The sequence below is a fragment of the Chamaea fasciata genome, unplaced genomic scaffold (assembly GCF_029207755.1).
Source record: "Chamaea fasciata isolate MVZ Bird 193981 ecotype frontalis unplaced genomic scaffold, bChaFas1.0.hap1 SCAF_11, whole genome shotgun sequence".
Lineage (NCBI taxonomy): Eukaryota > Metazoa > Chordata > Aves > Passeriformes > Sylviidae > Chamaea > Chamaea fasciata.
Window position 1 is genome coordinate 6,368,872 of NW_027094096.1, and position 26,737 is coordinate 6,395,608.

General features: G+C 45.9%; 2 protein-coding genes across 6 annotated transcripts; one reads left to right on the top strand and one right to left on the bottom strand.

Moving 5' to 3' along the window:
* Positions 1–116: 116 nt before the first annotated feature.
* Positions 117–3,715, bottom strand: ANAPC13 (anaphase promoting complex subunit 13). Its single transcript, XM_066193801.1, has 3 exons — positions 3,642–3,715; positions 2,682–2,807; positions 117–560 (listed from the first exon to the last, which is right to left on the bottom strand). Exons 2-3 carry the CDS (start codon positions 2,778–2,780, stop codon positions 435–437), a joined length of 225 nt encoding a protein of 74 aa, XP_066049898.1. The 5' UTR covers positions 2,781–2,807; positions 3,642–3,715; the 3' UTR covers positions 117–434.
* A 39-nt stretch (positions 3,716–3,754) lies between these two features.
* On the top strand, positions 3,755–25,176 carry CEP63 (centrosomal protein 63). Of its 5 annotated transcripts, none has more exons than XM_066194162.1 (15): positions 3,755–3,948; positions 6,374–6,508; positions 8,073–8,253; positions 9,417–9,512; positions 11,662–11,784; positions 12,583–12,696; positions 15,032–15,265; positions 15,506–15,651; positions 16,383–16,517; positions 17,302–17,416; positions 19,261–19,458; positions 19,883–19,969; positions 21,516–21,679; positions 22,202–22,499; positions 24,663–25,176. In XM_066194162.1, exons 2-15 carry the CDS (start codon positions 6,465–6,467, stop codon positions 24,819–24,821), a joined length of 2,094 nt encoding a protein of 697 aa, XP_066050259.1. In that variant the 5' UTR covers positions 3,755–3,948; positions 6,374–6,464; the 3' UTR covers positions 24,822–25,176. The 5 variants fall into 5 exon arrangements, with proteins under 5 accessions (XP_066050259.1, XP_066050262.1, XP_066050261.1 ...); XM_066194165.1 differs by having other exon boundaries at positions 9,438–9,512; XM_066194164.1 differs by having other exon boundaries at positions 3,755–3,941.
* Positions 25,177–26,737: the final 1,561 nt, after the last annotated feature.

Sequence of the window (26,737 nt, forward strand, 5' to 3'; positions counted from 1 at the left end):
TGCCTCAGCCACACACTTGTTAAAGATGGCAACAACTCACAGCTATTTGGGTTTTGTATGCTGAACTCTAGACAATAATCCCTGTGAGCTCTGAAATCAACTGCAATTTGTGACAGTAAAAACTTTTTAATCACGTGTAGAAAACATTTAAGATCAGACTTGGCACCAACTTAAGAACAGTTTAACAGAAAATATGAAATAATCTTACAAGCACGAAACATTTTGCACTTGGCTTTGAGATGTCAGAGTCTCTACTACTTCACATTCAAGAAAGGAGCATTTTAAACTCTTCATTGTGAGCAGAACCACTGTTGGAATCTGAAAGCTTCTGAAATGTTGTTTCCTCCTTAGTGCAGCTTATGACAGCAGTGGTCAGCCAAAAAATATTTTTATGTTGCATTCATGCATGCACTGTATGAAATCCCACTGATTCACTAATTTCCTGTGGGTGGAACGTTTTCATGGAGATACTGGAGAGCCAAATCTGTCCACTTCATTTCTTGCTCTTTGACAGACTCAGTGGTGCCACCATTGTCTTGCTCTGGTTCAGGGAGCTCATTCTGAGAACAAAACACAGGTACAATGCATTCCACATGTAATACACTTCCTGCAAGCAGCAGGTTGTTCTGATTTGTGTGGATAGATACAAAACCCCACAAATGAGAGCAGAGGGTGCATCTGAACAATAAATATCATATGTACTTATCCACTTAAAAATATTGCTGAGCCCCGTTATGAACAGTATCCATTTCATTTGAATATGGTGCTTAATCTGAAAGGTAAATTGTTTTTCAGGACCCTGGGGCCTTGCTATACACTCAGACTGCATACACAGTGAGGGAGAATATACAGCAAATGCAAAGTAAGTAAATAACAGTACAATGCACTTATTCCATTGTTTGTTTGCAATGTTCTGCTTCTGCTGTTGCCAAGAATACAAATACCGCAGACAACTGGCTCTGTAAAATGTTCCTTTCCTATGGCAGGTGAGAAGTCCTTCCTGTCTGTATGCTGGACTCAGGTGTAGCTCTGCTGGATCAACAGCAGCAGCCAGAACCCCCTGCCAGGTGTGCCACAGAGCTGCTCATGGCACCGTAAGGGGAAGGAAAGTTTAACTGAGATTTCATTTTCCTTCCTTTTATTATTTTTTCTCTGCCTTGCTGTACTGGTGTAGTCACACTGAGCGTGTGCTATTCTGCCAGATACAATTTGGGCAGAGATTCTGAGTTCTAGACCTCTGGAAATCCCAGCATGAGCTAAATAAAATGTTTCGGCTTTGAAAACAGCGAATGATTCAAACCCATGTGAGTTCCCAGAAATGTCTCGAGTGAGCACTGGAGCAGATTCTCAGGACAGGCTCAAATACCACTTTCACAGCCATTCTAGTTGCTCCTTTGCAATATCCCTGAGTAAGTCCCCTGTGAATTCAGGCTGGTTTTTCTATGTGATCAGAGCAAATCCCATCTCTGGGGATCTTTATTTCCACAGCCAGACCTTTCTTTCTGTTGTTAGCTGGTGAGGCTTCCTTCTCTGACGCTGTCATCTGTATGTGACTGTAAGCCACCATGAGATGGCTCTAAGGGAAGAAACAGTAATGTTTGGACTCAGGGTGAAGGCAGTTGTCAACAAGGAACTTGTTTATGATACTCAGCTTGCCTAATAAAGGTTGTCCCAAGCAAAGGAGGGTTTGGGCTCTTTAATCTGAGAATCACTCTTCTGCAAGATGCTTCCCTCAAGCCCAACTCTTGGCAGGAAAATGTGTGCTCTGCATATGGATTTTGAGTTGTGCTGCTGCTCCTTGCCCTCTCTGAAAAGCCAGTGATGGCAGGGGTAAAGCCTGAGCCACGTCACAAATATGGAAATGTCTCTGTGCTGAAAGAAACCAGCACCCCACAACTCCCATGGCTGTGTTATCCTTGCTAGCTGGGGCAAAGCTCGTGTACCAGAGAGTAAAAGGGAAAGGAAAATCTTCAGCTACTTCCCTGGAAGTTTCAAAATAGCTAAGGAAAGGTGTCAGTGTGGGAGATCTGAAGCTTCAGCTCTGGGCTGTGTGGGATCAGCAGTAGCTTTTCCCCTGCTACCCCTCTCTGGCCTTGCAGCTGTACCCTGGATGAAAGGTGAGGTGCCATGCCTTGGACTCAGCCCTGCAGGCAAGTGTCCTGCTGCACCTGCCAGTCCTTCACTGCTGTCCTCGAACTGCCAACAACAACACTGTATCTGAAAAAGACTGCTTTGAAACACCTATGAAAACTTCTCAGCTTCTTAAAATGGCATTGCAGGAAGTGGAAATAAGGTGTAACCAAGATTGGAACTGTCAGCCTGAGACTGATCCTCCGCTCTCCAAACCAACCCGGAAAGTACCTCAAACACCAGGAACAAGAAAGGGAAGCAGGGAGAAAGGATGATTCTACTTATCCCTGATGCCAAACCCAGGAGAGGGCAATGAAAAGGGCACTCCAGTTCTGAGAAGATTCAGCAACTGTTCAGGGGACGAGGGACAGAAATATCCATGTCCCCATGCACACAGGAATGACTGGCATATAGAACAAGGAAGGAGTCAGATCCATGAGCCTTTTGTACAAATTAGCTGCACCATGAGCAACACTCTGTGCCTTTTCTTGGAAGGGGCTGTGATGAACACAGCAGCCTTAATTCAGATTGATAAGTAGCAATGCACCTACCAGAGGGATGGCCACATCCTCGTAGGGCAATTTATCTTCCCTCCACGCATCATCGATCAGATCCAGGATCCTGCCATCCCTCTGCACCTCGCTGTCCATCGTCGCAGCGGGTGAGAGCAGCTAAATCTGTGACACAAAGCAGATGCTGTTTTAACACGTCCCCAGCCAAGGAGCTGAGTCTGGACTACAGGCTTGCTCCAGTTTTGATGCAATCCATATGAAGTCTAAACTTACAAGGAAAACCTTGATTTCCCTAATCCACTCAAAAAGGGGTTATAACCACAGGAGAACAACTTCATCTGAAACGAACTTTATCAAAATGAATTGCAGATCGATATGCATCAGAGATGAATATATAAAACCAGCTAGTTATTATTGATATTTACATATGTTTGTATCTACTGACTGACTTTTACAAGTCTAATTTGAGTGTTTGAGCACCTAGAGCTGCCCACAACCCTTTGCTGCCTGCTAGTTTACAGCCCCTGACCACTGCCGTGCCTCACCCACTCCTTCACATGTCTGGGGGAGTCACAGCAAAGGACTTCAAGGTACCCAGAATTCTGCCCGAACCTGAAGTCCAGGAAACTGGTGAAACAGAAGCAAAACGAGACCTATCTTTCATCCCCAACTATTACAATTACTCCAGAGTGTTTCACTGTACTCTGCCCTCCTTGAAGGGTCACCTCAGTCCCTCGCCCTGGTGTGACTGCGGGGCAGCAGCAGGCAGCTCGATCCTGGGGGTATGACAGAATGACACTCATTCAAAACCAAGCCAGGCCTGGCACTCGCCGGCTGCCGGAGCCGCCATGTGGGCGGCGACGGGCACGGGCCGGAGCGCATCCCAGCCCCGGCGCGATGCGATGCCTGCCTCTCCCGGCCAACACGGCTCCGTGACCGCCCCGCGGTGTCCCCGCAATGTCCCCCCGCCGCCCCGCAGCGTCCCGCTGCCCGCCCTACCCTGCCCATCTCCGGGGCCGGCGCTGCGCAGGCGCCGCTCCAGCGCCTGCGCAGCGCTGCGGCCGCGGGGCCGGGCCGTGCCCGCCGCCGGGGTGCGAGAGGCGGAGGGCAAGGAGGGCGGGAAGGAAGGAGGGCAGGCAGGAAGGAAGGAAGAAAGGAAAGCGGGCAGGAGGGCGGGTCGGCCAGCCGGCCGGAGCTGGGGTGTCGGGCAGCCCGGAGGGGAGCTCGGCCTGGGGGCTCCGGGCTGCTCCCCGGGGCGCGGCGCCGGAAGGGCCTCGGGCAGCGAAACTCCCGCGGCGGGTGCGGGGTAAACGCTGTGAGGGCTCGGCCGGCGGGGAGGCTCCGGCTGGGGAGGAGCTGCAGCACAGCGGGAGCGGGGAATGCCTGCCCCCGGGCAGCTCCGGTGGCTGTGGCGGGGAGCGCTGCCCGTGTACTGACCCCGGCCACTCGGAGATCAACCTACAGCCGGGCGGGTTCGGGTTGGACATTAAGAGCAATTCCTTCACAGAAGGGGTGATTCGATATTGGAAGGGGCTGCCCGGGGCGGCGGCGGTGGGGCCTCCATTCCTGGAGCTGCTTAAGGAAAGACTGGACGCGGCACTCAGTGCTCTGGTCTGGATGACAAAGTGGGGATCGGTCACAGTCTGGACTTGATGGTCTCAGAGGACTTTTCCAACCTCAGTGACTCTGGGATTCTTGCCCTGGCGAGGGGTGGTTCGCTCCAGGCTCGTGCCGCAGGTGCAATTCCTGCCGCTGGCAAGTGGAGCTTGCCTGGGGTATTGCTTTTGGGAGGTTATTGCTCCTTTTGTGTTCATTGTAAGCATGCTTCCAGCAACGCTTTAAAATTGCATCTTTCTGTGTTTTTAAATGCTCAGTAATCCCAGTCTTTTCTCATGGGCGCTATTCTTAAGTCCCCCTGCGTATTGTAAAGTACTCCCCACTTGACTCTACTGCAATTCTGCCTTGAGCTGGGATGCTAAGCCTTGTTTATTTTTAAATGTGTTGCCTTGTTTTGGGCTTTTTTTTTGGCAAATACTTCAATTTTCTTCACTTTCAGAAGTGACCAGGCAGTTCTCCTTGCTCCAGCTGTAGTTAATGATGGAGACTTTTTCCTCTTGTGGGTCTTTATTCAGGTGCCTGTAACTCGCACATTGCAGCTTGCAAACATGAGAGGCCAGAATTTAATACTAAGCAAACCTTATGTAACATAAAACTGGCTAGACTGTCTGATTTTAAGGCTTTCCCCCAAAATCTGGGTTTGCCAGCAAAGTAAGCAAAGCTGGTGGGCTGTGAGGATGGTAAGGCAGAGCCACAGAGTAGTTGTGGCTGTCCCTGCCATGGAAGTGTCCAAGGCCAGGTTGGACAGGGCTTGGAGCAACCTGGGATAGTGAAAGGTGCCCCTGCCCATGGCAGGGGTTTGGCATGAGATGGCTTTAAGATCCCTTGCAGCCCAAACTGTTCTGGAATTCTGTGCTGTCTTGTCTCCTCATCTCTCTGCCCACTGGAAATTGATTCTGTGTAGTTGTGATTAGAATAAAAGAAGAGAGCTGCTACTGTCTAATGTCTGCTGTTACCACCTGGAGAAGTCTTGGAATGCTGTCAGCAGCTCAGCAGATCTGCTCTCCTCAGCACCCTGCTCTCAGCAGAGCCACAGGGTTGTTCTGCATACTGATCGAGTTTTATTAAGCACAAACAGGACCAAAGATAGACAAAACACTGTCAGAAGAGGGCTACGATTTTTTCTATGCTTGTGGTTTAAAACACAGCTCCCAAGGGCAGGTTTTAATCCCTGAATTGTGTCTTAAAGTGCTGTAGGAGCACGATAGAAGATTCTTTGGGAAAGAGAGCAAAGCTGTGCCTGCATTTGTGAAAGTCTCCCTTGCTGTGACCTGCTCCCCTTTTACTGATTGCTCAGTAGTGCCATAGTAATCTTTGAGGAAAGATGTTGGAAGGGTCCATCTTCAGTACTTGGAAAATGCATAGATTTTGGAAACATCAGTTTGTGTTAACGGCACTGGACGAGTTTTAACCATTTTTGTGTTAGCTGCAGTTTCTTGAAGGAGACATTGAAATAAATTTTGGCTTCCTGGCTGTAGTTTCATGGCAACTTTTTATTCCACACTTTTGGCTTTAATGTAAACTCTTCTTGCTTTCACCAAGATGTGAAATTTCTTTGGGTTCACATGTTTGTGACTTAAAAGGTGTAATTTTATCTGAAGCAATATACTATAATTTAAGAGGACTTTTTAAGGAGTTTGTGTTTTCTTAAAATTCCCAAAGCCGTATAAACAACCTGTGTGTTCTGAGTGTGGTAGTAAACTGCATGGTCACTTTAATGTAGTCTGCAGTAGAGGCCTGGACAATATTTAATTTATGGATGAATTCTTACTGCTACTTGCTTGTGTTTTCTCTCTGAAGTGACAAACTTCCCTGTCAGAGGTGGGTCTCAGGCTGGCCCCTTTGAACCCAAATGTTCCTGTTCCTCCACAGGCTGGGGCTCTCAGATCTACCAGTCTCTCTGTGTTGAGTTCACACAGGTGCAGGTTCTCATTGCTCCTCTCTGAATTTATTAGATCACATAATTATATCACTGCAGTTTATGCTGGATGATAGCGTTGGGTATATTTTTCTAGTAGAAAAATCTGTTTTCCTCTGTTTGGCTTGTAAGTTCAGGAAGGTATCATTGTTTTCCTCACCTGTAATTGCATGCTCCTTATATGCTTGTCCTGCAGTTGGATGGAGAAGCAGCCTGGTTTGTGCATTACCATGGGTGACCACTGCTTTCCTGTACTTCCCTGGTACTGAAGCCACCAGGATTCAGTGATGGAGGCTTTGCTGGAAGGAATGCAGAGAAATGGGCAGGGGAGGTACGTGCAACTGTACGCAGCAGTCATTCCAAATGATTTAAGAGTTAACCTTGCATCTTACTGAAAGTAAATCCTCTGGTGTCAGTGTGCAGTGGCCTTCAGCTGCTGCAGAAGCAAAGTCACTGGGGGAGCTGGCTCTGCACTAATCCCTGCTCAGGTATCATCATCTTAATTGTCAGAAATTTAGTTCTAAGTCTTCCTGAAAACCTTGGCCTCTTTTTTTTTTTTTTTAGTTTTTGTAAACTCTTCTTACTGTCCAACATCAGGAGCAGTAGTAAATAGAGTTGTGAATAAATATTTATTTTGTAACAGCCTTGCAAGGTTAATGAGATGTGACTTTGTTATCTGATTTCACTGAAAACATCTGATTATTTCCTGCTTGTGTTGAAACTGCAGAGTCCCACTCAGCTCTGAGGAATCCTTAATGCTCTGTCTGAGGTGAGAGTCTGTAGACTTTTCAATCCCGGAGAGAGACTGTAGTGACAATAACAGAACAAAATGTTTTATGTGTTAAACAACCGTGAAGCAAAAGTCACGGGTGCCATTTTCCTAGTCATCCCTGAGAATGTGACACAAATTTATTTGATACTGTATTTTCTTGAGAGCGCTTGGTTGCAGAAATCGAGTTTAGAATTTGCTACATATTAGCAGATGCTGTGAAGGAAATGTTCCTGCTCTGCATAATAGCTGCTAATTTTTGGTTAACTCACAGGACAGGGTGAACTTCAAATGTGACTGATTTTGGCTCCTTTAAGAAGTATTTCTTTTCCTATAGAAAAAGTGCCAAGTCGTGAAGTGTGCCCTGGGGGAACAGAGAAATTTCCATCCCTTAACCTATTGATTTCCATTTCTTTTCAGTTCTTCCCTTTGACAGGCAAATTAAAGGGGTAGAGATCGTTATGGAGTTCGCCACCCTCTAGGGCTGTGTCTGGCAAACCTTAATATTGTCCCTGTCTTGGCAGCTGGGAAGTTTTAGAGGAGTTACTTGAATTGACTTCAATAATTACTGCACCAAATTAGAAATCTGGGCATCGCTAGGGAGCTTGTGCTCCCCGATGGATTGCGAGGGTTTGATTCTTCATTATCATGTTGTCATCCAGCCCCCTCTGCTTCAGGGTTTGTCTGCATTTGTGATAAACTTCTGTTTTTGGGAGCTCAAAGCTTGGCTGTAAGATTCCTCTGGTGACTGAAACGTGCTATAAAATGCCACTGCCTGGAGAGCAATTAAGGCAATACAAAATATGAATTAGACACGCTTTGGTTTACTTACATAATGCATAGTACCCAAGGCAGAAGGCTGAATGCCTAAGTGAGAAGTGATGTGGTTTAGTGGGCATGGTTGGTATTGGGTAAAAGGTTGGACTTGATGATCTTGGAGGTCTTTTCTGACCTTAATGATTCTGTGATTCTATATCTGCAAGCTGATTTGAAGAGAGTTCAAAGCACTGCTTGTGTAGAGTTGGTGCCTTGGTGCCAGTCTGTGTGTTCTGCTGCCATTGTTGGTTTGGGACATGGGACAGTTGGGTGGGACCTGCTTTGTGACTCCAGGCTCTCTCCCCTGCAGTGGTGGCTTCTTGACCTCCTGTGAGGCCGAGCTGCAGGAGCTGATGAAGCAGATTGACATCATGGTGGCCCACAAGAAATCCGAATGGGAAGGGCAGACACAGGCTTTGGAAGCTTGTCTGAGTGCTCGAGAGCAGGAACTTTCCTCTACCAAGGCAGCTCTGCAGGAGAAACAAAAGGAGGTACCTTTGTTTCATACTATTTTTTGGTTGGAGTCAGCAGTGTGTTTTACCTGTTAGAAACAGGAAATCAGGAATAGAATTTTTTAAGGACTTGTTGGATCAAGGTGTCTGGTTCATAATTCAATCCAAGTCAATTGGATCAGCTTCCCTAGGGTTGGTGGAAGTCCACATACTGAACTGTTAGAGTTGTTAGAGAGAACCCAGAGACACTGGTTCTGGCTGCAGCAGTTGTGGACAGTCCAGCAACCTGCAGTCATTGGTAGAAAAAACCCATTTCCTACTAAATAAACTGCACTAAGAAAACAATTTCCTACTATGAACTACACCAAGATATTCCTAGGAAACTCCCCATGGGCTGTTTTACAGGGCTCTGGTTGTGTCGTCTTCAAATAAAAGCCTGAGGGAAGTGCAAAAAAATTCTGTATTGGTGGAAAATTATTAGTAAGTGAAGTTTTTGTGCAGGATGTGGACCATAGGATGCAGTTGAGCCACAGGATTTTCGTTTGCAAGAATGATGATTTGTATCACCAAAATTATGTTTCTTACCATCAAAAGCGAACATGGATTTCAAACTGAGCTGTAATGTTTGAAGTCACTGCTGGAGTATATTCATGCTTTTGGTTTAGTCATACGAATTTTCTGTGGGTTTTCTTTTAATTTTAATTTGTTGGCTTGTGAACACTCAGGTTGTGGATGGGAAAAAGATGGGAGAAAAAAAAGGGGAAAAAAATGAGTCACAGGAGCAGTTGAATCAGTGTCAGAGAGGTCTTTTTTGTGAGCTTCAAAACCCTATTCTTTCTTTTTCCTTAGTATTAGGAATCTCTCCTTTGTCTGAGCATAGTAAGATGATGTCATGGCCAACTTTTCTCTTGGTAGATAGCTTGAAATCATTATACATATTTGTGAAGAATTTGATGAAAATACTGGATAGAAATAGGCTTTTGGCACAAGCCAATATGTCAGCTTTGTCCCCAGGAGTGAAATCCAGAAACTGGCTCTAAGCAAGAGGCCACAACAGACACAGCTGTGGCCCCAGCCTACCAAAGATTTAGGCACAGCCTCCATCTATTTCGTAATGAGAGACCTCAGTGAAATATCCATGTTTCTACTGGCAATAAAGCCTACTTCTGTTGTATTTATTTGCTTTTTATCCCTTTGTTCAGGTTGTCATTTTGCGTCGCCAGGTCGAAGACGTGGAAAAATCCAAGCAGGACATGGTTAGAGAGTATGAACAACAGCTGAAGAAATTCCAGGAGGAGGTGAGTTGCAAAAGGAGAAGTTTGGTTTCGAGTTCCTGGTTGATGATGGATGAATTACTTTGTGTCATTGTTTTTGTTTCAATGCTGTGGTTTTAAAACTCTCCACTCTGTTAGTGTTTGTGTGCTTACCAAAAAGAGCGTTGAGCTTGGATAAAGTGACATTTTTCTGGCTCACTTGGCCTGTTTTCTGTGGTTTGGAGGAACTTGGTGACAGACAGAGAACTGTTGGAGTAGAAATATTTTTGGATGTTGGACATCTGCAGAAGTTTACTGCAAGAATGTCCTGTGTTCACCCATCCCAGTCACCACATTGCTGGTTCTGGAGGTGCCACGGGTACAGGCAGCAGCCATTGGCTCTTTCAGCATTTCTGAAATACAAAAAGGGTGGAGATGCCACTGGCCTGGCTTGTGCGAGATCAGGAAATAACAGTGTTATGTGGTCTCATCTTTTTGCCTCTGTTAACACTGATGACTTTAGTAGGGATTTTGTACTCTCAAGGAATATTAGTCTTAAAACCTGTTATAAAAACCAAACGTACATAGAAAATGACAGTAATATCAGAGCTTTCATCTCAGAGCCTCTTGCTCAGTGCAACGTGATACCTGTCCTGCAGGTGGTATAACAGCATTCCAGTTTTATGCCTGAACTCTTTGCCTGTCTCCACTTGCCAGTAGCACGGAGTGAACTGGCATGAGCAGCTCATAGAGCACTGACCTGTTTTCTCTGGAGGGCTGGGCCTAGTTCCTGCTCACTGTAAGCTATAAGTGAAATAAATTTGGTAGTCTCTGCTCTGATGACAGAAGGCATCTTTTCTCATTTAAAAACACCTCACTATTCCAAATGACTAACAGTCTTCATTTGCTGGGTGTTCTCACTGGAATTGTGGATAAGCTGCAAAGCAAAGCTGAGGTACATTGGCAGATCAGCCTAAATTGCTAAGGCTGAAATACAGCCTGTGTGTTGTGGCCTAAATTGCAGTTTGTGGGTATTTTACCTACACACTATTAATGCTGATGACATTGAGCTCCAATATTCCTCAGTCTTCTGTTCCTAGTACTGTTTGGGGAAATTATTTCTGTCCCTGTTTACCACGATTTCCAGGGCAATTACAGGTACAGTGTCTAACTTACTGAGACTGTTGAAAGAATAAACCTCTTATCTCCTGATATGTTTGGCAAAAGATGTTGGTATTAGCTTTAAGCCTGAACATCTGTCTGTTCCCACTGAACACACCAAAGTACTGAATGTATCGGGTGTTGAATCATATATTTTTTTCTTCTCATGGTCCTTCTGTTCATCCATAGGCTTAGCTTTGTCCATCAGTAAAACAGCAATGATGGGTTCTCCAATTCACGTGGCTCTTTGGAAGCCTTTTGTTTAATAGTTGAGTAGGGGGAGCTCATCATATGAAAAATTCTCTGCAAGTTGCAAGTGATTATTTGCACGGAGGGTCATTTAAATGTCAAGAGTTTTTTCCTCATTCCTGCTTCTGATACAACTTCAGCATCCTAGCAGCAGGCGTAGGAGTGATATTTTCTGTTGGCATTCTCCACTCATTGTGAAATACACAGTGTATCTAAGCAGAAAATGACAGATGAAGTGGTGTTGATATTATGGATAATGGTAAAAAATTCTCAAACCTTCCTTCTCCCACTAAGCAGGAGAGTTCCAGTTGCCACCTGAGCTGCACAAATGTATTTTGATCACACAAGAATTACCTGTGTGTGGTGTGGTGGGTGTGCTTCTGTGGGTGAGCAGATCAGCCACGGGCGCTGCCAACTCTTCCTGGGGCTGGGAACCACCTGTAGAGGGGGGGATGCTGTGCTCTTGCTGCATTGACAGCTGCATGTAGCCCTCCATCTTATCAATATTTCAGTCATGATTTAATTATGGTAAGGCAGAGCTTTAATTAAAGCTGCTGATGTCATGACTTCAGTGGCATCTTGCTACTCTGGCACAACTCATGTGTTTTGCAGTGCTGTTGATATAAAAGACTCATTATCCAAATGCAAGCCTTCACTTGGGAGCTGTGTGGCCTTGATGAGGGCATTGTTTGTTTGAACCACTTTGTGTGTCTTCTTTCAAAGGGCTGTTTAATTCTTGCCTTGGGGCCTTGAGAAAAGCTCTCTCTTTCACTGTATCCTTCAGCTGTCCCGGCTGAGGAGGAGCTATGAGAAGCTGCAGAAGAAAAGAACAAGAAGCAGAGGAGAAGCTAACAAGGGACAAGAGGAGGACAAGTTTGAATTGAGCCGACTGACCAGGAAGCTGGAGGTATGTGGTGAAAAAGCAAGTGCTGACCAGTTTGTACTGGGCTTCACTGGTGACTGAAAAGTCCACTAGGAAGTGCACTACGAGTCCTGCTTAAGGAGCACTGCCCATCCACTCCCCAGGTCCAGCTCTTCTCAACTGCATGTGCAATAAAGGCAGTTTAAGTGTTTGGGCCTCTGGCTGCACAGCATAAACCTTAATGCTTACCCTTAGACTAAATAAGAGGAAGAAGGTGCTGGGAGGGTAATTAGTTATGTGAATGGAGTGAATTCTGGTATGGGGAGGTTTTATTCTCATTTCTTTGAGGGGGGAGCTACATGTCCAACTTCTTCTCAACCCTGTCTCATCTTCTAATCTTTCTGCTCTGCTGAGCTCAACCCCACTCAGTTTTCTCCTTCTGAGAGAAGTGGTAACAACACACATCTGACTGATATAGTGCCCAATTTCTGGAGCAGAGATTAGCAGTCAAATTCTGTATTTAATTCTTGTCATCTTGATGATTTCAATAGCAGCATGTTTTGTAAGGTACAGCCAGTCTGAATTGTTAAACCCCTGACGGCAAACCCATGAAACCAGCCACAAAATGTGTTGGCACTTAACGTTTGTGAGCAGCTTTACCTCTGGAGGGGAAGGGAGCACGGTGTGTGAGGGCTCTGCACTGCTGAGCTGCTGCATCAGGTGACTGGCTAATGGTTTCCCTGCTGGGGGAAAGGCGTGAGGATACAGTGGGGAGAGAAGGAAAACATGGATGTGAACTGGAGGGGGATGTACCGCTCCAAGGCACCCCTGCTGTCCTTGCAGGAGTTCCGTCAGAAATCACTTGACTGGGAGAAGCAGCGCCTGCGGTACCAGCAGCAGGTGGCATCGCTGGAGGCACAGCGCAAGGCTCTGGCGGAGCACTCCGAGCTCGTGCAGGTACAGTTAACGTGCTGAAAGTTTCTCCTTTGTTTGTGGGAGGGAGGGGTGGAGAGGCTAATGAAATCTCTCAGGCTCCCATCCAGTTCAGATTGCCATTGAAGTGACTTTGAATGTTCCGGTGGAATATTATTGCTTGTACGAGTGCTGTGTGGAAAAAAGATCTGGAGTCTGTCATCAGAGCTTAGACAAACCTTGTGCAGCTCTCCCTGCCATTGCTCTGGTTAGCAGAGAAGACAGTAGGATGCAGATTTCTCTGGGAGGCAAAGATCACACCATGTGACACTTTATAATATGTTACATCATGTTGTCTAGTTGAAAGCTGTGTACCTGCCAGCAGCTAATATGTACCTCGTGGGCCCAGCTCAGAGGGTACTGTTGGAAAACAGTTCCTCTACAACAGAGACTTCTATCAAATACTGAAGTGACAGCAGTTTTCAGCCCCCCACCCCTTTTTAGGTCTCTCAAAGGCAAGAAGTAGTGGGGCTGCTGTTCTGCAAAGCTGACGGCTCAGTGAATTAGTGGTGCTGCATCAGAGTGAGATGAATTGACCTAGAGCACAGCTGTGAAGTCACACAGACACAATCACAGCAGACACTGATAAGAAGCTCTTGCTGGGGACTTTGCACTTAATGGGCTCCTGCGTTGCTCTTGAGTGGAAACCCCTGCGAGGAGGGAGACTGTGATGACAGGATTGAAGCTGGCTCTGACAGGGGCTTTGTGAGAGGCTGACACCAGGAGATCTACAAATACAGAGAGAGTCCTTGAGCAGAAGGTCTTGCTGCTCTGCTGTCTGTGTGTCGTTGATAGCTCAATTGTTTGGGAGCAGATGTGTCCTTGGAGCACAGGCTGGGACACTGGGGCACAGAGGAACTTGTCTTACTGTGCAGCAGAAAACCAGGAGGTTGGGAAGGTTTTCCTGAAGTGGCGTAGGTGCTTTAGGTGCACAGACTGCCTGAATCCTCTATTGCTTTGAAAAGCCCAGCATGAAAGTGCTAAATTTTTTGCTTTAGATGTTTCTGTACATTTTATGTGGTTAGTTTTCTTTCTAGCACAAGGTCAAGCTGAGATCCATGACCATGGAGTACTTCCCCCCCCTCTCTGCTTTCATCTGGCTTCCCCTCATCTCTTCCAGAGCAGCTTAAGGAAGCCTGGAATTCTTCCCCAGTACAGACCACCTAAAGCAGCCTTCAAAGCCTTTTCTAAAAACCTGGAATTCTCTACTGGCCTGGATGTTGTGTGGCTGGAAATAAGAGACAGCTTAAATGTTTTCTCAATGCAGAAATAAATATTCAGGCAGTCTGATACTCTGGCTTCTTGGGTGAAGAAAAGCTGTACTTTAAACTCTTGGCCCTCTTGATTACGTTTTCTGTCATGACTATTTAAATAATAAAAAGCTGTAATCAAAACTATACCATAGCCTTGCAAATGAGCAGTTCTTACGGTTTGTGTAAATCAAGGCATGTGGTGATTCTGAAGCTGGCAGGCATTGCTGCTCTTTGAAACTGGGAGTATAGGACTGCTCAACTATTTTGCTTCAGCCTTTAAAAATTCAATGATTGTATACAGAAAGGGAATATATGAAGTGAATGTTCCTAGAAGTTTATGTGAGAGCTGGCTTGTTAAATTTCACCAGCAAGATGTGTGGAAAGAAATGCTATGAAATAAAGTAGTGTGCCTATAAATTATAGAGCAGATATTGTCTGCTACTTGGACGTTCCTTGTAACTTTTTTGTCTGCCATTAAAACACTGAAAAATTCAAAGTGAGCATTCTCCCAAGCTGCTGGAACCAGGTATTTACTGCAGAGAGCAAAGCAAATTGGCTGTTACACCTGGTTTGTTTTGGGGCTGTTTGATGGTTGTGGTTTTGCAATTGTGCACCCAGAGCTGCTTTCTGTACTCGTGTGGAATTAAAGGTTGGGTAATCTTTGCCCTCTTTGGTTTACAAACTTTCTTACCTGCAGCCATTAGTCCTGGTCTAGTCTTGGGCACATGAGGAAAAAATAGCAGAAGGCTTTGTTCTTAGACAAATCATACTCGGGCAGCTGGAGTGATTTGAAATTCTCATTTTCCAGGTTCTCTTTGAACTGCTTTTGGAATCAAAGGGCCCCCTCTTTTTTCATTTTGTTTTTTACTTTTTCTGTTCGCCTTTGGAAGTTTTATCCATCGTGTAACCTGGAACAATACTCACCCTAATTCCCCAGAAGGCACTGTTGCTTACTCTGAGAACGTGGCTCATTACGCCACGAAATCAGTAGTTGTGTTGAATTTAGCTTTGGTACAACTTTTGTGGTTTTGCAGTTTAGCTTTAATGCAGATGATTGCTGTTGGCAGACCCAGCTGGCCAACAGGAAGCAGATCCTGGACTCGGTGGAGCTGGCGAGCCGCTCGGAAATCCAGCACTTAACCAGCAGGCTGGAGAGGGCCAACGACACCATCTGTGCCAATGAGCTGGAGGTGGAGAGGCTCAGCATGAGGGTGGACGACCTGAGTGAGGACAACCGCATGATTCTGGAGGATCAGCAGAGAGTGCAAGAAGAATTAAGGCAGTCCAAGAAAATGTTAGAGGTCAGTGGAGGAACCCTTAAGAAATGGGATCTAAAGCAGTGCTGGTGAGAAGGGAAAGCTTTTCATCCTGGAGTTTTTGTCTCTTTCTAGTTCCTGATTGGCATAAAAATTGACTTTGTAGCCATATGCTGCTCTGCAGTATTTCCAAGGGTTCTAAAATATCTGGTCAACCTCTCAACACATTGCAACTAACTGGTTTGGTCCATCTTGCAGCAGTCATTCCTTCTGCCTCCCGTGCAGGTTCTGCAGGATGAGAAGATCGAACTGAGAGCCACTTTGCAGTCTCAAGAAGATTTCATTGACAGCTCCAAGCTGCACCAGGAGCAGTTACAGAAAGAGCTGGCCAGGATGACTGAAACTCTTCACACAAAAGAATGCCTCATCAGGTAGCATCTGTGCCTTGCTGGTACTTTGGCTCTTCAACCCAGATCTGTGTTCCAGGTTCTCTCACTGAGGACAGTAGCAGCATTTTCATGCAGCTGGATTTGTATTGATTGTATTTAACATAGTGCAATGCAGTTTCTCACAAGCGCTGTGCTGCCTTGCAGTATTTTTCAATTTGCATTGCTTTTGAAATTAGCAAATAATCAGTAAAGAGCGTGGAAGGAATCCACTTCCCTCAGCTGGGTTTCTGGAGGCAGTGCAGGGCTTTTGAGGGTGTTTCTCCCAGGCATTTTCAGCCAAGTGCTGGAGGCCTTTCAGGGTTTGATAACGTGCTTATTAACCTAGGTGAAAGTTCCACTGGTTGGGGCTTGGTGAGGTAACTGCATCTGTGACAAAATCATCTTGTCTTTCCCCCTTCTGCCCTGGCAATGTGCAGAGGCTGTTGGGTTCTGGTGGCTGTGTCAGAAGGTTTGGGTGTTGGTCACCTACCAGTCTCTGGCAGGAAGACCAACATCAAAATAAAATGCTGTCTTTTTCAATCAGCCTTAACTCAAGCCAGGGGCTGTCATCCAGCTGCTGTGTTTGCTTACTCACACTGCACACAGCAGTCACCTGCTTTTAGGTGCTGTGTATTTTTCAGAGAATTCCAAGGAAACAGTAGTTCTATTCCCTGTGCCAGTGAACTCAGACATGATGTTTCTGTGCTGAGATTAAAGCTGCTGTTTCTGTGTAGGGCCTTGGAGGAGCGCTTGCAAGGGAAGCCCTTGTCCTCTGCAGGGCTGGAGCTGGAGCAGGTGCTGCTGCAGCTGGATGTTGCCCAGAAGAAAGAACAGCACTTGCAGTCAGAGGTGACTCGTCTTAAGAACAGGTAGCCCACTGCTTGCTCCCTCTGGAAGTGCAATTAGTGTTGGAGAATAATACTACACCTAATTGTGTTCATCAAGTTAACCAGCGATTTTTGTGGGCTTGTTTTAAATATCAAAGGGCTAAAGAAATCAAGTGCTATTCATTTTACGGTGTAATAGTGACTACTTTGGTGATTGGATAGCTGCCTTTCACTGCACATGGTGGGTGTTCTCAGTGTTCCAGCTTGCTTAGGCTGAGCACCTTCACTCATAATAGGCTAAGCAGTCTTTGGTAGGCAGCTGGTAAGAACCAGATCCAGACCTTCCTGTGAAGTGAGGATTATAAACAAATCTTCCAGAGGGATTGTGGATATCCCCATCTCTAGAGATGTTCAAGACCAGGCTGGATGAGGGTTGAGCCAACACCCTGGTCTGGTTGAAGGTGTCCCCGCCCATGGCAGGGGGTGGGATGAGTTGAGCTTTAAGGTCCTTCCCAACCCAAAGTGTTTTGTGATTCTGTGATTCCTCTTCAAGTTTGTGGTTTTCAGACTTGTGTTTACACAGAAATTTTGTAATCTCAGTTTGTAAAGAAACAAGCAAGGAACAGCTGTTATCTGTTAGATGAGCTTCCTAATCTCTTGTGAAATGATTTTGGAAAACAAACCCAAAGGGTTGGTAAGGAACTTGTAGGGTCAGTTCAGTTTCTGTTGTAACGGTCACAAAGGACTGACTGGAAGATCAAAGTTTCTCTGACCATTTCCTCCTCCTTGGGTTATTCTAATCTATACTTTTGCATTTGGCACCCAGCCTGGTGTCTTCAAATGCCAGGTGTGTGCAGCTGAGCGAGGAGCTGGGTGAGAATATCAAAGAGCTGCAGTCCCTGGAAGAAGACCAGACTGAGTCAAGGGCAGAGATTAAAAAGGTAACGTGGCTTTGTTCCTGGGGAGTGGGATGGCACTGGTGGAGTGAGCTGATCCCTGTGTGCCACGCGCCTCAGCAGTGGGGCCAGGGCAGGGCTGCTGTGCAGGCAGGGATCTGCTGGAGGTAAGGAGCACACCTGGCAGAGGAAAGGTTGAGAGGACACCTGTTTGCAGTTGTGTGACCTTGGCTTTGTGAGCATCTCCTGGGCCTCTCCCAGTACTTCTGTACACTGTGGAGATACTTCAATTACTGCTGGAGGGACAAATATGCAAAGAGATTAAGGTCTGGAATCCTTAGTTTAAGCCTAATAGAGGCTCCCAACAGGATGAAGAGCAGAGAAGGAGTGAGTTTGCTGTAATATGTCCTGTCACACTTGAGACAGGACTTCAAATATATCCTGGTCCCTGTGTGAATAAGGGAATGTGTTTCAGGTTTGATAGCAGAGACTGGGAGGAATGGAGCAGCTCACCTGCCCTGAGGGGCTCAGCCCAGAGCTCTGAACACCCAAGGCGGGCAAGCCCTCCACTAGCTTGACTCTTCATAATGGTCTGCACAGCTCGTGTGAGAGCTTTCACTGGAGCCTGGTAGAGTGGAAGTCTCATTGAACCTGAGTGAAAAACCTCACTTGTGTGGAAATCTTTCATCCTTTATTCTGAACATACAGAGGTGCAGATCTTGCCAGAGATGTGTGCTTGGTTACACATCTAAACAGCCACACAGTAAATGAATCTCTCACAGGCTGCTGGGGAGGAGGGAGAGATTTATGAAGGCTGTTTCTGTTTTATATACTTGGGAGGCATTGAGGTGACATGGCGATAAATCACCGTATGTACAGTATTTACATGGGTAGGCAGAGATCATCTGGTTCAATTTTCTAAAATGCTTGTAATTCTCAGAAAAATCTTGGGTGTTTGGGTAGTTAATATTTCTGACTAATGGAATGGAGTCCTGGGGAAGGAAGCATGATGCTGTTGTTCTGTCGTGCCACTGAATAAAAATACAGTGTGCCTGCCAATATACTGTATGTAGTGCAGGTCTGCAACCTCAAAAAGCATTGAAGAAACCAAGATGAAGTATGGAAAAAGATGTCCAAAAGAATGGAATGGTTTTTATACAAGGAACAGCTGAATGGAATAGGACTTACCAAACTGGAAAAAAGATAAATGAGATTGAATGGACTAAAAATAAAATCATGCCTGTCATGTGCAAAGTAAATAGGGAATGATTATTCTCTCATAATGCAGGGACTAGTGGTCATCACATAGAGTTATGGAAACAAAGAGATGTATTTTTACCCTGTGCATAGCTGGCTGGTGGAAGTTTGCCATGGGAAGCTTTAGTTGCTACAAGCTAACATTGATTCAACTCTAATATTGATTCAAAAGACTTAGGGCAAATTAATTCCTGGAAGAAAAATCCAGCTCAAGCTATTTAAAGTTACCATCTTTAAATGGTGTCTTCAAATACCTCAGGAAGGCAGAGTGGCAAATTGCAGGGTTACATTTTCCAAGAGTTACTGTGCTTCTCCAGTCATGGTGAACCTTTGGCTCTCTGGTTTTGGCTCCCGTGGCTGAATGATGAGCTGAAGAGGCTGTTGTTTTCATAAATTGTGGGTCTTCTTTCATGGCATGAAACTTCTTTCCGGTTGGCAGTGTGTGGTGTGGGAAAGGATTGGCATGAGGTGGCTTTCAGTCAGGAAGGACAAGCGTGTGCAGAGGGCTTGTTACATAGAACTTTTTTGTTTTCCAGGACTGAGATTTCACATTACCATGTGCAATACTTTCGCTTTTTTTGCTGAAACGTGTTTTAAAGGCTCACGGGTGGTGTGTGCATGTCTTCCTGCAGCTGAAAGAGCAGCTCTCTCAGGCTGAACAAATGCACAGCAGTGAGCTAGAAGGGATGAAAAGGGAGATCTCCAGGCTGACCCAGGAGCTGCACCAGCGGGACATCACCATTGCATCGGCGAGCGGCTCCACCTCAGACCTGGAGCAGCAGCTCAGAGCAGAGATTGAAAGAGCAGAGAGGAAAGCAGTGGAGCACAGGGTAAAAAAGGCACAAGACTCTTATGCTATCTGTTTAAGGGATCTGAAGGCTTGGAACACCTTCCTGGTTTTTAGCTACATTAGTAGTTTCCTTCTCTCTTTAGCCTCTGTATAAAAACTGATATATTCTGAAGGAATCTTCTAGTGATGGTGTTCACTGAATCTGTCTGCTGCTTCTTTTCAAACCAGCAGCCTGCAGTCCCACAGAATTCTTTGGGCTCACTCATGCCAACTAGGCCAGGATGGATAACATCTTTGAAGACTGTGCATGGTTATTTTTGTAGCCTTCTCTGTAGGGTCCCAGTACAACTAGCAGCTCAGACCTTGCTTAGTATTCGAGTTTGAGGGTGGAAAATGTTTGGAGGGTGTTGTGAGGATGCATTGTGTTCTTTTTCTGAGCTTGTTGTTTGCCTCTGTCTCCTCAGGTAATTCTGGTCCAGCTGGAAACCTTGAAGCTGGAAAACCGTCATCTCTCAGAGATTCTGGAAAAAACAGAGTGTGGGAAGCTGAAGGTATGCACTGAGGACCAGGAGCTGGGAAGGGCCTTGCCTTGTGCTCCTACCTGGGAATAGTCAGTCTTTGCCCAGGCCTCTCTAAATGGGGGATAGAGCTCAGTGAACTTAAAACCCAAGCAAAAGAGGCAGTTTGAGAGGAAATAAGGTGCAGAAATATCAAGCATTTATTCAGTTGGAGAGTGGTGAAGAGAACTGCAGAAGCAGCCATCATTTCCATGGGCTTTAGCCCGTGTTTTTTAGTACATTTTATTACACTTCCATTTTAAGCTACTAGTCCTCAAACCTTTGATTCTCAACCTGTGATGTCCTTTTGACCTGTCCTGGAGCTGTAACTGCTCTGGCCCTTGAAATACTTGGGGTGAGAGCATGTTCTCCCCTGGTTAGGAGCCATTCAGCAGGGCTCTCCTTTGCTCTCCCTGAGTGGGACATGGGCTGGATGTGCTGGGGCAGTGTTCCTGGAAACGGCCCTGTGGTGGGCTCCTGCACCTGAACAAAACCCCCAAAACTCTTGAGGCAGAGGGGAGAGGAGGAGCCCACATGGAAGAGGTACAGCCTTGGCAGAAATAATGTGTTGGCTCATTTTGTGAAGAAGAAGTGCTTGGTTTGCAATTCTGTCTCACCTTAAGGAGAATGGCTGCTTCCAGGAGGCAAGGGGCTGGATTCAGACAGCTGACAACCTCATGAGAGTATGTCAGAGCTTTTATGCTGTTAGATCTGTGGGAAGGAAATGCTCAGCTCTTAGTATTAATTTGGGGTGATGGTCAAATGTGCCAAGTTCCTGGGATAGTGCTAAACAGAAGCTTAAGGCTGGTGAAATGGATTAAAAACAGAGCTTTCTGGAGGGCTCTTTGAAAGTGTAATAACCTTAGGCCCATTACTTTCTGCTTGAAAAGTGCCTGGTGGCTTTTACCTGTGTGAGTTCCCAAAAATGTGGTAGCAGTGTGCAAAGCAGGAAATCTGCCTCATAAAAAAAGCCCCACCGCCCCAAGGCACAGGAACTGGATCTTTGCCTGGCAGTCCTAATACACATTCAGAGAGACCTTAGATACAGAGGTGATGAGAATGAATTAAGCATCTAAGTTTAATAGAACTGGCAAAAAGCAAGTGGGAATGTCACAAGAGTAGAAGCAGTGGAAATTGTATCCACCTGGCCTAGTAAAAAGAAGATGATGGGAAGAAGCAAGTTGTTCAGAGTTTGAGAAAGGCCAGATGTAGGTCCACGTTTTCCTGTTGTAAAAGGAATCCAGTGGTGAGAGAGACTGACCTTCCCAGGCAGATCAGCACATTAAGTCTGGATGCAAGCCCAATAAAGCATATATATATATATATATATATATATATATATATATATATATATATATATATATATATATATATATATATATAAAATTAATTTTCTTCTAGGAAAGTCTTGAAGGTTTTGCTGGTCAAAATGAGATTACGGGATATGCCTTAAGGAATCTCTTGCTGGCCTTTGCTCTGGATGTGACTGTGGTGTCTTGCAAACCAGAACTTCTGACTTCTGCCCTTCTTTGTCTGTTAGGGGGACGATGGCACCCTGAGGGCACTCAGGGAGGACTACACTGTTCAACTCCAGGAATTAATATCTGAGAACCAGCAGCTGCGGAAGGACCTTGCAGAGACCAGGGCGAAACTGGGGGCCACTGCACAGGGGCAAGGCAAAGAGGCCAGGGATGTACAGCAGAGGTGAGTGACCCCTGTGCTCCCTCAGGATGAAGGAGAGCAGGGGGTATGGGGATGTGTGAGGTTTAGTGGTGTGCTGTGTCTCTCTTCAGTGCATCATCCATCTGGGAGAACACAAGGACTGTTTGGGAATCTGCCTTTATGCCGTGAGCAGTGCAGTAGCTTTGAGTCCCAGCTGGTTTGTGTTCTGCAAAGCCAGCAGTGTTTGTCTTTTGTCTGCCTTTGCCTCTCTGGAGCAGCAGTCTGTGCTGGTTTTGGTGACAGGATTAGATGTGGCCCAGGCGGCTGCGCTCCTTTCTGTTACTGTGCTAGGATGTGCAGGCTGTAGTTTTTGGTATCTACAGTAGCAGAAGAGAGAGAGAATTCCACAGGGACTGGATGTGTGTCTGGAAGTGCCATGGAAACAAGCTTGGATTGCCAGGGCTGTTAGTAACATCTATGTTAATTGTTGCCTCTGTGTGAGTTTTTGCTGGAGTTCAGCTGCTAGGAGACGAACTCAGTTCTGTGCTCAAACCTCCCTTCCAGGGCAGCTCAGGAAGCACAGCACGAGCAGGGTGAGCACACAATGGGAACACATCTCCAGCCTGACAGGACTGCTCAGCACCATCACAGGGACTCTCAGAAGTGTGGAGCTGCTGAAACAGGAACTGTGACCCCCGAGATGGGTGAGGCACCCTCCCAGAGCAGCAGCAAGAACTGCAAGGAGTCATGTGCCCCGCTGGCAGCGGAGTCTGTGCTCCATGTGGTGGATGAAAACAAAGATTTTGCAGATGAAGCATCTAAGCAGCCTGCCTCAAATCATCACAGAGAATCTGTGCTTTTGGTAAGCAGTTGTATAGGAGCTAGTTGCTGCTCAACAGCTGAAAATAGAGCTGGGTTCTGATCTGGCAAAGGGAGATAGGATTTGTAGTGTGTAACCTAACTGCATTTTGTGTGTGATCCTGTAAGTAAATCAAATGTTAAACAGGGAAGGAAAGCCACTGCTGGATGATTAAGACTTGGCCAGGGGGATCCATATGGTGGCTCTTCAGAGCTCCTTGGAGAAGAGCTTTGTGTTTGTGGGCTTGCTAAGTTAATTCCATGAGCTCATGGTTCTCTCTGTGCTGGTGGTGTACCTTGGTGTGTCCCAGGACCTGCTCATGTCCGCTCAGAATTCTGCTTCAGCTTTTGGCTGGGGTCTATAGTAGAGGCTCAGAGTGGATATGGAGTGCTGAATATGTCAGTATTTCACAGTCTCTGGGTGACTGGTTGCTGCACATCTGTAAAGCTCAGGGTTGGTTTTACCCCTTTTCAATGGGGCTGCAGCAGTCAGCACACTGAACTTAAAGCTGCTTATGCTTGCTGATGACAAAGCCTGAAATCTCTGCTTCACTGCACAAGGGGAGCCTGCTCTTTTTCCCAGTTGCTGATTGTACTTTTTTCATAGGAAGCAGTGTTAGCACTTTCTCTGTCCTACCTCAGCTCAGTTGCTGAAGCACTTGACCAAGATACATAAAATTTGCACTGAATCACTTCTTCCTGTCATGTGTAGGGAGGGGAGAATGCTGAGCACTGGTCCTTGCTCCAGACATGTTGCCCCAGCAGTGTTCAGAGCAGTTTCTCCTGTTTGTGTGTTGGTAGCAGTGAAAACTATTAAACTTTTAACTATCTTTTTGTGGGAGTCTAGAGAAGAGGCTCTGAGGCTAGTGCACAGGTAAGTGGAGGCTTGTCAGGTTTGTAGATCTTGATGAAGTTCACTACCAAGAATAGGTCTTGATTTTTCAAGGCTAAGGTAGCTTGTGCACTTACCCAGAAGCCCCTGGGAACTTAGGGAACTGCAGTATTCTAAATGGAAACTTCAGGTTGCAAGATTGGACCTAAAGTGTGAACAGTTCCACTTCAGGGTCTGAGAAGTTCTAGGGCTTGATGCTTAATAGAAGAGAATGGGCTGCTTTTTATTCTGAGAGGTAGAAATAAGGTTTCTGAGGAAATGCAGATACTGCTCCTGGTGTTGACTGGATCTTCCTGTTCATGATCAGGCTCCAGTGTCTTTAATCAATTCCTTTAGCACTAAGAGAGGAGAACTCTCATCAGTAGGCAGTAGTGTGGTGGGAGAGATTTTCTTGTTGTCTGTGGCCTCTTCTGTTTCCTTTTGTTCCTGGCTGTTGATAAGACCTGAAAACCACGAGACTCCAGGATTTGGAAATAATCAGTTATTTTCTCTTGCCAAGACACTGAGACAAGCTGTCTGTAATGGAAAGCAGCCCCTTAGTAACATTAATATTTCACGTGCCAGCCCCTGTGCATGAGGCTTCTCTTCATCAACTTGTACATTGAGCCTGGTTTACAGTGTTGTTTTTGTAAGTTAATAACTTGTGGGTAAGTGATGTGTGGAGCAGGAATAGTTCTTGACTGTAAAGGAAAGAATCCGGAGTAGTTTGTTGACCATTGCTGGCTGGACTGAAGTGCTATTCCATGAGCTGCAATGGGAGTTTGGCCTGTACTTGCCTGTGGGATTGTACCAGGAGCCCATTACTTTGGGGGAGAAGAGGAGGTACGTGAAAGAAAACAGAGATATTCCCAGTGTGGAATATCTGGTAAAATAATTACCAGTCTGGCAGTGCTTTCTCTTCCCTGGATCCAAACTCTGAGGTGCTCCCACTCACTGGGATTTTTATGGAGACAAGGAGCAGGGTGTAGACTTTGAGTTGCACTAACACCCAGGGCAAACTCCTTGGTATTCTGCAGTGACCTTCTCTAGCCATGATGTTTCAGTAGTGATTTTTTGGCAGTGTTGACTTGGTGACTGGAGGCAATTGCTGGCTGGAGGCTGTTGGGAGGGACAAGACCTGTGATACAAGTGTGAGATCTCAGTGCTTGGTCTGCCCACTAAGCTGGAAATGAGCCCTCTAGGAGCGTGTTCAGTTGTGTGGTTTGCAGAGCAGTGGTGTTTCTGGCCAAAACTTGGAATGAAGGAATGCCTGATAATCCCTTTGTTTCCCTTTAGTGCCCCTTGCCTACAGCTTCTGTCGGATCCATTGCTGCACGATACCTGGAAGATGAAGAAGTGAGATCCCAGCACATCCTAGAGTGCCTAAATGCTCACATTGAGGAACTGAAAAAAGAGAGTGCAAAGATAGTGAGACGATTTGAACACCAGGAATGATGTTTCTTGTGGAATTGGAATGCTGGTTTCCTGATGTGGTTCCAAACTGTGACTAGGAAGGTGCCTGTATCCAGTTGGGATTGGAGCTTGAGGGAGAGGCCGAGTGTCCCACTTGGAGCTGAACCAGCAGGATGGGAGTTGGGGAAAAGGAACTCCTGTCTACATGCTTGCTCTGAAGAGGGGTGTTACACCACAAACATTTTAGTCAGCTTGCCATAGGTCTGCATCAGAGCTATGTGCTCACTCACAAGGATTATGGTGTTTTTTAAAAGCAAACCATTTGTTAGTTTTTATGTGAAGTATTTAAAGTATATTTTATATGTGTAAAAGCATCGAAATAAATCAGAATGCCAAACACCTCTTTTCTTGTTTGTACAAATACACAAAGTGACTCTTGTGGCTTATCTTCCCTTCTCATCAGGAGCTTGGATCAACACTTTTTCCATCCCAGCATAGCTATGTTCTTCAAAGAATAAGGGATGAAATTCATCTTTCCTGTAGACTATCTGCATTTTTTCCAGCATTTGCCCTCAGTGAAATGTCTTAATATTTTCTGGTTCTTGCAGCTTCTGCCCTTTACAATTTGTGTAGTGTCTGGTGTCCTTATAGTGCTGTACAAGGTGCTTGAAGTACTGCAGAGTAGCTGAGGAATGAGTGGCTGAATTCTGGATGTGGTCATGGCTCTTGGAAAAGAGAAATGGGAAGGAGAAATGACACAGGATGGGAGGAGAGCCCAGGAGCAGGTGAGGTTCATCCACAAGTCATTGCTGCTGCCATGTGAGCTGGTGCCAGCCTGGGTTGAATCTGGACAGTCCAGTGGAACTGATGCATCAAAATACATCTGTGACCTTCTTTGGGGTAAAAACTCAGTCTTTCCTCGAGGGAAGTAAGTTGTTAATGAGTGAACAGGGCTTATTTCCTATGGCCTTGTTTTCTTTTGGGGTCTCTGCAGTTCTCCTGTGTCTGAGTCTTCATAGCCTTTGTACAGGCAAGCCTTGGGCTGAAGACATTCCATGTCCATAAGTTTCCTGTTCCTTTCCATCAGCTTCACCTTGTGTTAGAGCAGCTTAATGCCGTCAAGGAACAGGAATTCAGAAGCACCTCGTGTACGCAGAGCCCAACCATTGTGTCAGACAGGTGAGTTCAGCCAAGGGGATGCCTGGCTGCTGGCTGGGGCTGCACTTGGGCATGCACCTCTGCATCCCAGAGTTTAGAAACATTCCAATCCAAAAGTCCTTGTATTTTGGCTTTCTTGTGGAGTTCTTTGCACGAGGATAAAACCTTCAATTCCATTCTGGGTTCTCATTGTGCAGCCTTTGTATTGAGTTGCTGAACTTCCCCCAGCTGGGGCTGGACTGTGGTCATGTTCTGCGCGAAGTCAGGCATGGGCCTTGGATCCTCTGCAGAGCTGTCCGTGGGCATTTTGGAAACATCCACGCTGTCTGTCCAGATCTCAAGTAAGGACTTGTTGGGCATGGGACATTTTGATAGGATCTGAGCAGCAGAATACACCAGACTCTTTTCCCTTTGCCCATGAACCTATGGATGCACTGAGTGTGTGCTATGCCAGAACCCTTAGGGATCCCTCACAGCCTTCAGTGAGGCCATCGATTTAATTTTTGAAATGATACCTTGCAAATAGTATTGTATTTCTTGAAGATTTGTTACATTAGTTACTGAGTGTTGCATCATGCTGTTGGTGTTTTCAGGATACATTTTGCCTAGTTTCTGATGTGATCTTCCCTATCCCTTCAGAGATATTTGGCAGTGCATGTTGGCAGAAGGGAAGAGCAAGACTGAAGATGATCCATTTGTTTAATTAGCAGCTATAATCCTACAGTTTTATCAATTTCTAATACCTGTTATAAGCAGCTTCACTCAGGGAGTAGACTAAAAATTTGAACTAATGTAATCTA

What these genes read in the sequence shown, in the direction of transcription:
- ANAPC13 (XM_066193801.1), bottom strand. Translation starts at nt 2,780, where the DNA reads ATGGACAGCGAGGTGCAGAGGGATGGCAGGATCCTGGATCTGATCGAT. An exon ending in AGGATGTGGCCATCCCTCTG is followed by an intron (nt 561 to 2,681) that starts GTAGGTGCATTG and finishes TTTTGTTCTCAG; the next exon opens with AATGAGCTCCCTGAACCAGA.
- CEP63 (XM_066194166.1), top strand. Translation starts at nt 6,465, where the DNA reads ATGGAGGCTTTGCTGGAAGGAATGCAGAGAAATGGGCAGGGGAG. An exon ending in AGCACTCCGAGCTCGTGCAG is followed by an intron (nt 12,697 to 14,998) that starts GTACAGTTAACG and finishes GTGGTTTTGCAG; the next exon opens with TTTAGCTTTAATGCAGATGA. An exon ending in ACAGAGAATCTGTGCTTTTG is followed by an intron (nt 22,500 to 24,662) that starts GTAAGCAGTTGT and finishes GTTTCCCTTTAG; the next exon opens with TGCCCCTTGCCTACAGCTTC.